Source organism: Micromesistius poutassou (genome assembly GCF_964030765.1).
Source record: "Micromesistius poutassou genome assembly, chromosome: 2".
NCBI classification, from domain to species: domain Eukaryota; kingdom Metazoa; phylum Chordata; class Actinopteri; order Gadiformes; family Gadidae; genus Micromesistius; species Micromesistius poutassou.
Window position 1 is genome coordinate 3,542,379 of NC_140272.1, and position 15,589 is coordinate 3,557,967.

The 15,589-nt window shown below is 45.8% G+C and overlaps 1 protein-coding gene across 1 annotated transcript in view; it reads left to right on the plus strand.

Annotated features, from left to right (window-relative positions):
* The window catches only part of raly (RALY heterogeneous nuclear ribonucleoprotein), a gene marked incomplete at both ends in the record, with an annotated part of 23,558 nt that extends 8,284 nt beyond the window's left edge, over positions 1-15,274 (plus strand). Inside the window, 4 exons of the mRNA XM_084464612.1 lie at positions 2,706-2,869; positions 3,198-3,317; positions 3,939-4,010; positions 15,225-15,274. Coding sequence (XP_084320738.1) covers positions 2,706-2,869; positions 3,198-3,317; positions 3,939-4,010; positions 15,225-15,274 — 406 coding nt within the window. The remainder of the gene's footprint in view (positions 1-2,705; positions 2,870-3,197; positions 3,318-3,938; positions 4,011-15,224) is intronic.
* Between the last annotated feature and the right edge of the window lie 315 nt (positions 15,275-15,589).

Here is a 15,589-nt window from a genome sequence, read left to right on the forward strand (position 1 = left end):
AGGTGACATATTCTCAAATAGGGCGTGGCATCTAAATGGGTGTGGCCTGTCACTAAAATCGCCACAGTTCATAGACGCAATGTTTGATTTAAGCAGGACCGACTTAGTGGCCGTTAGGGCCAAAAGTTCCAACTGCTCAAGTGAAATGAAGTCGATTGGCAAAACAACATGGCAGCCATAGGCTAAAAATCGTCAAATTTTAACAAGCCTCCACTCTGCGGAGGCCGTAATAGTTATGAATATGAAATTCACAGGACACGTGTAGACTGGTGCCTGTAGCTCACATACCAAAAATCGTGTTTGTCATTATTGTAGCGCCCCCTACAGGATCTTTAAAAAACAGCCCCTGCGCCATGTTTCACCAATATGTATAAAACTCGGTAGGCCCAGGCCCCAAAACCCACAGGAAGTCGGCTATTTTAATTTTCATTTTGTGGTCATTTTCATTTTTCGCTTTGTATTTGAATGAACTCCTCCTAGGGAATTTATCGGATCTGCTTCAAAATTGGTCAGTACAGTCAAAAAATGGTGCTGAATGAACGCTGTACAATTTGTGACTGTACGTTGAAGGGAGTGTCCGTGGCGTGACGTCAAAGTTGGCCACTTTGAGTGGAATTTCACAGTGATGCCATTTTTGGCATTTCAGGGTTTTTTTTAATTAACTCCTCCTACAGGTTTTATCGAATCTGCTTCAAAACTGGACAGTACACTTGAATAATGTTGCTGAATGAACGCCGTGCTATTTGTGACTGTACATTGAAGGGCGTGTCCGTGGCGTGCCGTCAAAGTTGGCCATTTTGGGTTAGGTTATAGGTTAGTTTAGGTTATACTTAATGGTTAGGGTTAGGTTCGGGTTAGGGTTAGGTTTATGGTCTGCGTCAGGGTCTTAATGGTTAGGGTTAGGTTATGGTTAGGGTTAGGTTAGGGTTATGGTTAGGGTTAGTCTATGGTCTTAATGGTTAGGGTTAGGGGTAGGTTTGGTGGTTTATTGGTCGGTAGGGTTAGGGTTAGGTTTGGTGGTTTATTGGTCGGTAGGGTTAGGGTTAGGTTTGATGGTTTATTGGTCGGCTCACGCTTGGCACCGTAAAATGCTGCTCGCAGCTTTAATTAGTATTGTGTTGGGATGAGGCCGTTCAAACAGAGGCGCTTCATTTCTCTTCATTTCTGGTTCTATAACTTTATTGACCGGCAACAATTGACACAACGGAACCTGTATATTTCCACCTATATTGGTCTAAATCATTACGAGCCGTGGAGCCTCACGTGAGCTCACCTTCCTCCAGGGGCCCGACCGGCCCCAGCTGGGGACCCCTGCTGGGCAGAGCGTCAGCACTGGGGACGGTCGGATGTGTGTGTGTGTGTGTGTGTGTGTGTGTGTGTGTGTGCATGAGTGAGTGTGTGCGAGTGTGTTTGTGTGTGTCCAGTGTAGGTTTTGTGTCACGCCAGATTGGGTGCTGGTGCTTATTTGTGACTTACGGTTGGTTTGTAAAGTGGCGGTGAGACACGGCCCCCTGCTCTGCGTCCAGGGGGCCGCCGGCCAACTCATTAACGCTCCTGCCATCCGCGACATGAGCGCAGCCAGTGTGGGGAGCAGAGCACTGAGCAGAGAGAACTGAGCAGAGTGCACTGAGCAGAGCGCAGAGAGCACTGAGCAGAGAGCAGAGAGCAGAGAGCAGAGAGCACTGAGCAGAGAGCAGAGCAGAGAGCAGAGAGGGGAGAGCAGGGAGCAGAGAGGAGAGAGCAGGGAGCAGAGAGGAGAGAGGAGAGAGCAGAGAGCAGGGAGCAGAGAGGAGAGAGCAGAGAGGAGAGAGAGCAGAGAGCAGAGCAGAGAGAGGAGAGAGCAGGATGAGCCTCTGGTCTGTGTTTCCCTGCTCTGTCGACAGCAGCCAGGCGATGACGTCCGGGTAATTATTTTGTTCTCGGGTTTGTCTCGTTCCCTGTGCGGTGAAGACGGGACGAGGCTCCGGGATCAAACCCACTGCGCTCTGTTTCTGCTCTGAGATGAGTACACGCGGCACGGCCAGGGAGGGGGGAGGGAGGGTGGGGGATTCAGATGGTTGTGTAGTTGGTTGGATGGATGGTTGTGGTTGGATGGTTGTGGTTGGATGGTTGTGTAGTTGGATGGTTGTGGTTGGATGGTTGTAGTTGGATGGTTGTGTAGTTGGATGGTTGTGGTTGGATGGTTGTAGTTGGATGGTTGTGTAGTTGGATGGTTGTGGTTGGATGGTTGTGGTTGGATGGTTGTGGTTGGATGGTTGTGGTTGGATGGTTGTAGTTGGATGGTTGTGGTTGGATGGTTGTGGTTGGATGGTTGTGGTTGGATGGTTGTAGTTGGATGGTTGTGGTTGGATGGTTGTGGTTGGATGGTTGTGGTTGGATGGTTGTGGTTGGATGGTTGTAGTTGGATGGTTGTGGTTGGATGGTTGTGGTTGGATGGTTGTGTAGTTGGTTGGTTGGATGGAGATAAGTCTTGCCAATGGAAAATAAGTAAATTCTTCAGAAATACACACATATTATATCTATGTATATATATAGAGTTAAATGTATAATAAACTTAAAGAGGCTTGATAGTGGCTGGTTAGTTAACTACTAGAGAGAGGCTACTGAGTTAGATTCCTAATTCATACGACTCCTCCTACCTGTGGTTTCCATGGTGACCAGGTGAGTGTTCTCTGGGTGGTAGTGACCTCCTCTCCTCCCTGCAGGTTGTTTGAGTTCCGAGGCCGCGTCTCCCCGCCCCCCCCCCGCGCCCCCCCCGCCAAGCGGGCGCGGCTCGCCGTGCCGCTGGTGCGGAGGGTCAAGTCACTTCCTGTCAAGCTGCTGTCGCGCAACAGCTCGGCACTCGCCACCAGCAACAACAAACACAGAAGTAGGCTCCTGTCTGTCAGTCTGTCTGTCCCACACACGCACGCACGCACGCACGCACACACACACACACACAGACACACGGTCGTGATAGTGCTGAGGTGGTTTACTAAACACTCCAGAGGTGGTTGAGCAGAGGTCTGCCCAGAGGGGGGGGGGGGAGCCACTGGAGGGTGGGGGGGCGGAGCCGCTGGAGGGTGGTGCTGACCCGTTTGTTTTTGTTTACGTGTGTTTGTGTGCTCTCTCTCTATCCACTCTGTCTCTCGCTCTCCCCTGTGTGTGTGTGTGTGTGTGTGTGTGTGTGTGTGTGTGTGTGTGTCTCTCTCTCCTAGCACTGCGAGGTCTGGAGCTGCAGGCGATCAAGTCTGAGTTGACTCAGATCAAAACCAACATAGAAGCTCTGCTCCGTAGACTGGAGCTCATCTCAGAAGACACACACATCGCCCCTACAGGTATACACACACACGCACACGCACACACACACACACACGCACACACACACACACACGCACACGCACGCACACACACACACACACGCACAAACACACACACACTCAATTGTGTCAAATCCAAAAAGGTTTGGAAACTATTTGAAAGTAAAATATTCTTTGGCTGAAAAGCAAAATGTGGTCTGTGGATGTATAAACACATTAATATTACTGATCTACTTTGTCTAGATATATATTCACACACTAGTATTACTTATATTCCTTGTCTCAGTAAATACACACACTAATATTACTGATCTTCTCTGTCTAGGTCTATACACATACTAATATTACTCATCTACTCTTTCTAGATCTATATACACAAGTATTACTTATTTTCTCTGTCTAGGTCTATAAACACACTAATATTACTGATCTTCTCTGTCTAGGTCTATACACATACTAATATTACTCATCTACTCTTTCTAGATCTATATACACAAGTATTACTTATTTTCTCTGTCTAGGTCTATACACACACTAATATTACTGATCTTCTCTGTCTAGGTCTATACACATACTCAAATTGACAATATATTCCCCATCAACATTTCTTTGTGTGTGTGTTTGTGTGTGTGGGAGCAGAGTTGCGGAAGGAGGAGGAGGAGTGTAAGAGTGAGGAGGTGTCTGTAGATGAGGAAGACTGGTGCTCTGAAGGTCAGGAGGAGGAAGAGAGGGGAAGCAGCCACGCAGCAGAAGAGCACTCACATGACCGCGCTGAACACAATATGGTGTGTGTGTGTGTGTGCGTGCTGTGTTTGTGTGTGCGTGTTGTGTGTGTGTGTGTGTGTGTGTGTGTGTGTTTGTGTGTGTGTGTGTGTGTGTGTGTGTGTGTGTGTGTGTGGGGGGTGTGTGTGTGTGTGTGTGTGTGTGTGTGTGTATGTGCATGACCAGTAACTCTTTATTTTCCTCTTCCAGGAAAACCGAGGACTATCATCAGAAGTGAAATCGATCCTACTGTGAAAGGTAATCGCTAAGTAGCCATCTACCGCCCTCTCACTCACCCCCCAGCCCCTGACCCCCAAGCCCCCCGACCCCCCTAGCCACCAGGTGAAGCTGTGCTCCTGTGTTAAAGGGATAGTTCAGGATTTTGGACACCGGGTCTCATTTCCAAGTGAGCCAGTTTGTTATTTATCATTGGAGACCGTTTTCAACACTTTTCATTCAGTCCTTCTAGTTGCAGAAATCGCTGGTGCTAGGCTAGCACAAGTCGAGGGGAACTGCTAGCTTGCCAATAAAAACAGTTTGACCCACTCCCGAGGCAAACCACTTATAATGCCCGACTATCGATGTAAATGTCTGTGTTGATAGAATAGTGTTAGAAATAAACTTACCCTTGCATCGTATTGCATTTAGTTTATAATCCCTGTAGTTGGAAGCAAGCTACGGCAGACTGATATTACCTGGAGTGCACTTCTCTGTTTACCTTCTGCTGTAGTGAATTGGTTGCTACACCGGAGCAAAGTGAAATTCCGCCGCTGCTGAGAAAGTAGTCCCCCAAAATGTAATGTGATCACTGTGATACAAGGATAGTTTTATTTCTAATATTATTCTATCAACACAGACATTTACATCGATAGTCGGGCATTATAATTGGTTTGCATCGGGTGTACTTTGGAGTGGGTAAAACTGTTTTTATTGGCAGGCTAGCAGTTCCCCTTGACTTGCGCTAGCCTAGCACCAGCGATTTCTGCAACTAGAAGGACTGAATGAAAAGTGTTGAAAACGGTCTCCAATGATAAATAACACACTGGCTCACTTGGAAATAAGACCCAATGTCCAAAATCCTGAACTATCCCTTTAACCAGGACCAGGTCCTCACCCCCCCACTGACCCCCCTAGCCACCAGGTGAAGCTGTGCTCCTGTGTTAACCAGGACCAGGTCTTCACCCCCCCGTTGACCCGGCTTCCCAGGTGTGCTTGTATCGAGGAACAGAACCCATTGTTCTCCGGCGGTTCCAAACACATAAACACGATCTACGCACACGGAGACACCAGCGAGACACACCGGACGATCGCTGGAGGCAGATTTATCTGCTGGACGCTTTCTTTTTATTGACTCGTAAATCAAAAAAAATAAATTGTCAATGTCAATAACCTTTATAAAATATTTGGATGGCCCAAATCGAACAATCCAGGAACTTGGAACATGTGTCTTGTTGTGTCAGTAGTCATGGCCCTGAGGAGCTGCTCATTAGATTGTGTGTTTATCAGCGGTGAAATCTTTGATGAATGGACTGACTTACGGTTCCACCGAGTGGTTCCACAGAGAGCGCCAGAGAGAGAAGAAGTTGTGCTTTAGGACGACGGAGGGATATGTTGGACTAGCAGAGTCAAACATCAATATGGAAACGCTTTCCACCCCCCTGACGCAGAGCCCTGGGATTTGGGACCAATTATGACTTCAGCACTCTACACTTTCAATAATCTGTCCTCTATGTTCTTCACATACCTGTCAACATTGGGATTCAATGCAGATTCGTCATGCTGGCATATTTTACAAAAGCATGACTTTGACGGACGTTGCTCTTCATTAAGTACCAGTGAGCCTCCCCCTCTGGTGAGGTACTTTGAACCGGGCGGTAATCCAAGCCTCCAACATTCACTGGTCCTTCAAACCTGGAGCAGCTTCCTCTTCCTCTTCTTCTTCTTCCTCTTGAGAGTCGGGTGCCGTTTGATTAGCGGGGAGGAATGTAGCGAACACATCAAACAGGCCCGACGGTTATGCCTCCGGGTAATGTCTTCGCCAACTTTATAAAATGTATAATAAACAAAATATGGGGGAAAAGAATAAAGAGCAGGACAGCAGATAAGGTACCGGCAAATCCCCAGAAAAAAACGTGAGTTAACAAGTCTGCTCCTCTGTGAAAGAGTCTTCTAGAATCAAAACATTCTTGGAAATTCCCAGCAGAAAAATATAAGCAAACGGGAGCTTATTTTCTTTAGCTGAAAACAGCTCCAACGCTATGAGAAGAAAAGCAAGTCGAACCGAAGACACAAAATTACGTGGATGTTCGAAAGCGACCGCAAAAACAGGCTCAGTCCCCTGGAAGGACTGTGAACAGCTTAGCTGAACCTCTGCTGTGGCTGAAGGAGGCTAGTGGCCTGGGTCTGCACAGGAGCGGCTCCTACCGTGGGTCAACTGTGGAAAGCATGCAGAGCAGCGCTCAGCCCTCTCATCTCCCAGGTAACCCGATCAGAGCACACGTCTCGCACGCTCACCTTGATTCGATGTGCGGCTGGCTGCTAAAGTATTGGTGAAACTCATTCCACCGTGACCGATGAGGGAAAACACTCATGTATTTGGGGAGATTATCTTTCACCTCAAACCAGGTGGGCCCAAACGTCTCAAAGCCCTGAGAAGCTTTCATTCATATGCAGCGGATTATGATGGACAAAGTGGCCATCTTAGTTCCATCTTGGTTCTGGCTGGCTTTCAAACCAAGATGGCCAGGGGTGAACCTGCATTCATATTCATAGTATATCTGTTTTTATATAAATATACATATCATACGATCCCACAGAATATGAAATGGGCTGAGGAGCAGAGAGTTTTCCTCCAGGTTTTCACTGGAGTAAGCTTAAAATTGCTTGCATATTGAATTTTAATGAACCAAGCAATGCAGCCAAGCACGATTCTAACCTGATGTTAGCCACTTCGCAATAAGTGTACATTAATGAACCATTAGTCACCATTAATTAATGCAGTTAATGCAGTAATAAGCATTATTATACAGCCATCATAGATAGATAGCATAGATAAAGGTTAGTTTAGGTTTAGGGTTAAATAATGTATACATTTATACCTTAGTTGACGTGAACACCATTAGTAAACATGAACGTGCTTATTAACTGATTGCTGCACCATAAGTTAACAGTTAGTTCATTAATGGTTAATTAATATACCCCTAATGTAACGAGTTACCAGTTATCGTCAGCAAATTGGTTATGGTTATGGTTGGATTTAGCGCGACTGTAACTTCAATTTGCCTGCATATCGTTCCAATGTATTATTATTATTATTATTATTATTATTATTATTATTATTATTATTATTGTTGTTATATAATATAGATATAGAGCTCCGGGAGTCCGCAAACGGCAACAATCACTTCTCCTCCATGCTGTGGTTCACTCTGACAGCTCATTGGTCAATGGGCAGCAGCTCATTTGCATTATAGCTACAGACACCAGAAACAGCACATTCTGAAGGGACTGAAACAGAGGGGAATAGCGGTAGGCAAGATTTTTTTTTCCTAAAAGCTATTTCCAACAGCTTCAGCAACATATTTTCTGGAACTCATATACTATGTTTACTTGATGGGAAAACACCATTATATTATATATTAAACAGGGGTTACTAACTGCTGAGGACGGCCATTCACCCTCCATCATGGCTTCCTTCTTGGGGGGGAGCCAGAAGCACATGTGTTCAGGGAAACATCTGCCGCGCTGCAGATTCCTTGGAGAGGTCACAAGTGTTGAGACCCACTGAGAGAGGCAGGGTTGTGCTGCTTAAAGGAACACATGACAATGTCTACACCTGTTGCTCTTGCTGCCTTGCTTTGCCTGTAAGCCGAGCAGGGAACAGAACCCGGGGAATGGAACATTCAACCCTGGCCTGGCCTTGCTGTATTTATTACTGTACAGAGTTCAAGTGGAATGGGCTCAAAGCCTTTCTGTGCAGGCCCTGGTAGGAGCCGTGTCTCACTACAGAGGACGCTTCATCGTCTGATTCCGTTTCCCACCGCGGAGACTCTCCGAGCGCTCCGAGCACTCCGAGATGGAAAACATCCCGACACCTTCACGCCTCGACCGTGATCGCATTCTGAATCTGGTTATTAAAATCATGTGAAATGATGCGTGGCTAAATGCGTTCTCCATGTGGCGTGGGGGGGGGCCTCCTCTGATTTCCGTGTCTGTGAGTCACTTCCTGTGTGACGTGGGCGCCTCGTAGCCCCGGGGGGTCTCCACGGCCTCACGGCTCACAGCTTGTGAAAGGCAGGCCTCACAGCTTGTGAACCAATAACATTACAGAACAATTATTTTACTACCATTGGCTACAATAACTCACAGGCACAGGCACGCACAAGACCACAGAGAGAGACACACACACACAAAGAATCACACACACACAAACAAACACTAAAGGATGGGCCGTGGTAAAACCGCTAAATAAAACATCACGTTGAGTAGAACATGAAGCCAATAGCCAAACATCAAACCAGGCTGAGCTTATTCACATAGTTGACAGCAAAAAGAGAAACTTAGTTTTCCATCAAGAAAATATTTTGTGGTCCTGATCCGTCCATCCTTCTTCTCAGCTGTCCTCTCTCTGTCCACATCGTGTTGCCCTCTCTCTCTCTCTCTCTCTCTCTCTCTCTCTCTCTCTCTCTCTCGCTCTCTCTCTCTCTCTCTCTCTCTCTCTCTCGCTCTCTCTCACTCTCTCGCTCTCTCTCACTCTCTCTCTCTCTCTCTCTCTCTCTCTCTCTCCATCTGTCTGTCTCTCTCACTCTCTCTCTCTCTCTCTCTCTCAATCTCCCTCTCTCTCTCGCTCTCTCGCTCTCTCTCACTCTCTCTCTCTCTCGCTCTCTCGCTCTCTCTCGCTCTCTCTCTCTCCCCGTCTGTCTGTCTCTCTCTCTCTCGCTCTCTCTCTCGCTCTCTCTCTCTCCGTCTGTCTGTCTGTCTCTCTCTCGCTCACTCTCTCTCGCTCTCTCTTTCTCTCCGTCTGTCTGTCTGTCTGTCTGTCTCTCTCTCTCTCTCTGTCTGTGTCTGTCTCTCTCTCTTGCTCTCTCTCTCTCGCTCTCTCTCTCTCTCACTCTCTCGCTCTCTCTATCCGTCTGTCTCTCTCTCTCTCTCTCGCTCTCTCTCTCTTTGTCCACCATTATATCCTGGCACAGGACAGGAATGCCAGTGAAATATTTCATGCTCGCTGTGCGGCCTTAGAAGATAATGGCAGTGGAGCAGAACCACATGTAGATGGATGAAAAGACACAAATACGCCCACACGCACACACATACACGCATAGGCACTCGCACTTGGATGTACGCACAGTATGCACACACACAGACACACATCACCTCAACAGGTAACACACACACACACACACACACACACACACACACGTGCCTACTCACAAGGACTCACCCACATAGAAAAGGGCATTTATGCACACAACACACACACACACACACACACACACGCGCGCGCGCACGCACACACAGGAATGCCGACACGAATTGGTTCAATACAAGATGAACACTTACACTAGAGCTATAAATATTAACCTAGTCCCTGACAAAATGTTATCAACCTAGGCTGCACTAAACTATGCTATCCCATGCTCAGATCTGCATCTGATCTCCACCTCCAACTAGGGAGGACCTGGTTGGAGGTGAGGCTCACTCTCACACCCGCTGTCTGCTGCTGTTTCAGGTGCTGAGAGCTGAGGAGAGAGATGGAAAGATGGAGAGATGGAGAGAGATGGAGAGATGGAGAGATGGAGAGAGATGGAGAGTTATGTCTGTCATTAGAAAAAAGCTTCTTGAAAGAGAGCAAAGTCTGCTGCCTTGTTACACACAGACACACACTGTAACACACACATACACAAACAAACAAACAAACACACACACACACACACACACACACACACACACACACACCACAAACATTGGTGGTTCTATGGTTTGAAAGTGGCCAACAGTATGGGTTTATTATCATTTATATCAGGTCCTAAATACATCATTTACATGACTTTGCGAGACGTCCCAGATCAAATGTAATATTTAATAACTTTTATGATAAAGACAGAAAGAGCCTTATAGTACTATATCATTACATAGTATACTATGCAATGCTAAAGTACTGTACTATACTGAAATATACTGAACTTTACTATACTATACTTAATAATGTACTGTACTATACTATAGTATACTGCTGTACGGCTGTACCATGCTATGCTATGTTATAAAATACTAACTATATACTATACTATAAGAGCTTAGTATATACTATAGTTTAGTATAGTATAGTATAGTATAGGAAACACAAGGCACATCATTGGTCACTATACAAACTCGCGGGACATTTCTGAATGCAGGCACATTTTGAGAAACATGGATTTTGCAGACTGTTTTTTTTATCTGAAAAAATACAATTCTGTTTATTGAAGCACCGCTCTGTGAATAACGAACAAACATTAGTTGGGGAAAATAACCGTATTTATAAGACAACAAACCACCTCTTCTAGGCTCCGACTCTGCCCGGACGTCTCTCCTCTCCTCCTCTCTTCTCCTCCTCTCCTCTCCTCCTCTCCTCTCCTCCTCTCCTCACCTCCTCTGTCATTATCATTATTTCTTCTTCTTCTCTGCGTGTTTGTTTTGTTTCCCTTCTGTTAGTCTTCTTCTTGTTTCCGCTGAACGACTTGTGACCGGTGTTCAACCAGACCTGATGATGTTAATGTTGAATATTCCTGTGGATGCACTGGCCAGCTTTTACAACAAGTGTAAATAAAATTCAAAGATTGGACATTGTTTTTTCTGTGTGTGTGTGTGTATGTGTGTGTGTGTGTATGTGTGTGTTTGTCTTTGTGTGTGTTTGAGTGACATTACATTAATCATGTTAAATTGTAACTAGTTCATGTTAAAATACTTAATAAAATATCTTGCTTAATGATGAAATGAGTTAATGTTAAATATGTGTGAGTGTGTGCCTGTGTGTGTGCGTATGTGTGTGCATGCGTGTGTGCGTGTGTGTGTGTGACACGAGTTAAGACAACATAAGCGTCTTTCAGAGCATCCGTGATCTGCCCTGTTTCCAGCCCCGGGGGCGGCCAGCGTTCAGCGGGCAGCGGGGCTGGGTGGGCAGCCGGGCTCCGACGGACAATCCTGGGCAACAATCCTTTTCTCCTCCATATCGTGGTTCCCAATTCCTTCTCAACCAACCCGACGCAGACAACCCCGGGAAACAATCGCGGGCAACAATCCCCTTCTCCTCCATTTCACGGTTCAGTCTGTACTTAATATTGACGTGGAAGTGGAAGAACCAGAAGAACCAGAGGCGTCTGAGAACCCGACGCAGTTGTTTGAGATTCATAATATCATCCGGAGGTGCAAACAGCTTTTGACCATGATAATATATATTATATTATATAGATATCTAAATATAATATTATATTATTTAGATATAGAGTGTTCCACTGTAAACACTAGCGCATGGTACCGTGGCCGCAAGCTGCTCAGGGCCACACCTCCACCCTCCACCTTGACCCGCCTCTAAAAACGGCACATTTGTGGAGGGCTCATTGTGGGACTGGCCCGTAGTGGCTGTAACTCTGCACCAAGGCTGAATTTCTTGAAGGTCTTCAAGTACTGTATTAGGGGCCCCCTAATACCTATATTAAAGCATCCATAAAATAGCATGCCATGGGACCTTTAAGGTCAGGCTGAGGTTGTTCGTTTCATTCCAGGACAACTGCTTGTATGAGTTGTGAGATGACCTACAGACCCAGTGTTTCTCTGGTTTCCAGCCTCTTCTCCCAGGACCACTCAGGAGCTACGCCTCCCTAGGAGACTGCTGTAGGACCACAACATGGCCCCACGCCTCCGCACAGCCTCCACTCAGCCTCCACTCCAGTTCATCAGCCATCCCTCCATCTCCACAGATATGATACTCTATCATCCCTCCATCCCTCCATCTATCTGTCTGTCTGTCATCCCTCCATCTGTCTGTCTATCATCCCTCCATCTGTCTGTCTGTCATCCCTCCATCTGTGATCCTTCTTATCCATCAAACCCACACTGCATTGGACAACTCGTGTGTGAATGCATTTGTGTGTGAGTGTGTGTGTGTGTGTGTGTGTGTGTGTGTGTGTGTGTGTACACTAGCATAAGAACACACAGGGCGGTGCTGTTCTCTGATCTGAACTGTAGTAGGCCTACCCCCCCCCCCCCCCCGTTAGCCGCTAGCTTTGGGAGCTTCGGACATGTTGTTGCTGTGGACTGCCAGTCATAACACGAGGCACATTGTTCTGCTCGGAGCGGATTCTAGATTGGAGACTTATGTTGCTCTCGATGTTATCAGTGGAGAGGAGGAGCAGTGCAGAGAGCAGGAGGAGGAGCAGAGAGCAGGAGGAGTAGAACAGAGAGCAGGAGGAGAAACACCCGGGCCGTGGAGCAGGGAGGAGAGGGATTATTCACATTATTCACGTCTTCGGATGTGTGTGTTTTTTATTGCATCGTATATGTTGGCCTTGGTGTGGTTTGGTTTCTTTAATGTTCCCCTCTCGTCAAGGGCCTTTAATGTGTAGGCATCGTGCGGCGACATCTGTTTTGTATGTGTGGTAAATAATGACTCTATGGCTATATGAGTTAGCAGATATCAAGTACATAATGCAGCAGTGAGAGGTGCTGAAGGAGAAAGTGTATAAATAATGTTGAGGGCCTTTAATGTGTAGGCATCATGCGGCGACATCTGTTTTGTATGTGTGGTAAATAATGACTCTATGGCTATATGAGTTAGCAGATATCAAGTACATAATGCAGCAGTGAGAGGTGCTGAAGGTGTATAAATAACGAGCAGAGCCTTGATCAAAGTGCCCCGTATAGGGGGCTCACGGTTCATAAGCTATGGTTATTTAATACAGCCTTTTATTCATAAAAACAATTCAAAAGTTCGGAGGGGTCCTTCAAGTTTGCTTAGGAACAGACGCACTCATGATGCATAGCAACAAGCTAACGGCTCGGGGAGGATCTGGGGTTGTCTGGGATCAGCGGCAGATGCAGAGGCTGGGATTTAGACGGAGAAGCAGATGCAGCACAGAGAGAGAGTCGGATCTCAGAGGTCTGACTGAGTGCGGGCCCAGAGAGGCTGAGTACGGCTGCTTTACATGCTGTTTACAGCTGCTTGCTGTGATTCCAGGAAGGCTCCGCTGATTGGCCACCAACAGATGATGACAGGGAGGTGTCTTGGATCACTATGACAACCTTCTGTGGCTGGGATTCAGATCTACAGCAGAGTGAAATTACTGTTAATGTAGAGCTAAACTACTGCTAATGTAGAGCTAAACTACTGCTAAGTAGGTTAGCATTGCTACAGTAGAGCTAAGCTACTGCTAAGTAGAGCTAAACTACTGCTAAAGTAGAGCTATACTACCGCTAAAGTAGAGCTAAACTACTGCTAAGTAGGTTAGCATCGCTACAGTAGAGCTAAACTACTGCTAAAGTGGTGCTATGGTAGCGTTGTCCAATGGTGTAAGCAACTAAAGTATTGCTAAAGTATTGCTGGACTAGTGTTACAGCAGTGCTACGGTGCTTAGTGGCAGTGCTAACTAGCTACGCTAGTGCTGTATTAATGCTGTAACGCTGTAGTTATATTAATAATATTAATTGCATTTCCCTTTTCAAGAATCTCAAAGCACCTTACACGTGTGTGTGCTTGCGTGTGTGTGTGTGTGTGTGCGTGCGTGCGTGCGTGTGTGTGTGTGTTTGGGAGGGGAGGGGGGGTGATATGACACCTCAACCACTACCAGTCTTTGGCTGGAGGAAAAGCTTTTCTGTCTTTTCTGTGGACTGGTGGTGGACTCGATAATGGAGCAGGCTGGTCAATCTCAGACATGGTCTCTTCCCACAAAGGAACGCTTAAGAAACATAAGCCTTGTAACCAAACACTATGCAGCGATCGTTATTGAATCCAACGCCCCGTACAGTCCTGCTGAAGTGTTTTCACTGAGCAGACCAATTAACAGAGAGGAGACGATCATTCTGGTCATTTGAAGTTGATTTGAGCTACTTAAAGCTAGAGTTGGCAATTTTGGAAAAAGCAGCTTGAGTAAACTAGATTTTGTATATATACATACACTAGTATATGTAAATATACTATTATATGTAAGTATCCCACACATCCTTTCAGGCCTCCATCCAGAACCTCTCCCACAAACACATGAATAACTTTCTAGCTTTGGCAGCAGGTTGGCCGAGCCGTGCAGAAGACTCTGGTCATGCACTTTGCATGCACAGGCAGAGTAATTTACTTCATTAAATACATTTTATTTATTAAATAAATAAATGATTGGACAGGATGATTACAGGCCTGCGACAGCCAAAAATATCGGATACTTTTTATTACGGTCTAAGCATTTGATTTGTTCTTTGCTGTCGGGATGTGAAGATAATTTCAATAAATATGACAGGAAATCTATCTAATCTAATTCTTAAATAAATGGCCTACTCCAGCTTTAAATGCTTCCAGACACTGTGCAGCATTGGACCCTATGAAAGACTGGGTTTATAGTAAGTTTTCTAATTAACCTCAAGCTTGTTAATGTTTGATGTTCATTTGGGAGTCTACTTTGGGACTGACTAATGAAAGGGAACAGCTTTTGAGTTACAGCATATTTTAATATAAGGTACACAATGTGGGATTGACTTGAAAGAGACACTGATTAATAGAGCTATAAAAGCATTTAATTTGACTGCTATTTTTCAAAGACCCACCGTAGTTTGTTGTGTGCTGTGAGGAACTAAAGGAACTTCTGAGGCGTTGAGACCATTTTTTATCCTTTTTCATCTGGGTCGACCAGGCCCCCGAAAAAAATAATAATAATGGAAAAATAAGTGTTCCAAGGGAACAGGAAAAGACAGTGTCTAAAGGGGCGTTTAATTTTCCTCATTGAGGTCAGAATGGATCCTGTAGTGAATGCTGGGCCTCATATGCATATCTCCTTCAATTGCATGCCACAAGTCGCTGTAACCCCCCAGAGGCCTTTGTTCTTTTCTAGTTCTGGAAGAGATCTACAAAGTGTGTGAGGTTTCCTCACAGCAACAGAATTTTTAGTAAGCTGTTGCATATCTGGTCTATCTCTGAATCAGCGTTGGACATCAACACCTGCCTGACCAAGCCCTACAGCAACACTGACTAATGGAGAAGCTTGGAAGCAGGCGATTTCACACACTTTCAGGCTTTCTAAATGTTTATGTGGCCGGGGAACATTTCGCTGCCCTTAAGCTAACCTTAGCCCTTATCTTATGTAACCCTGAACAACACCTTTACCCTAACAGAGCGATTAACCCAACCCTTACCTTACCCCTAACCTGCCCTTGCCCTAGTAAACAGTTGACCCTAATACCTTAACTCTGAACATTAACCCTAACAAATCCCTTTATATAACCTAGCCCCTAGCTCACTTAATCTTAACCTCATCCCTAACCCAGAACTAAATGGTAACCCACTTTCA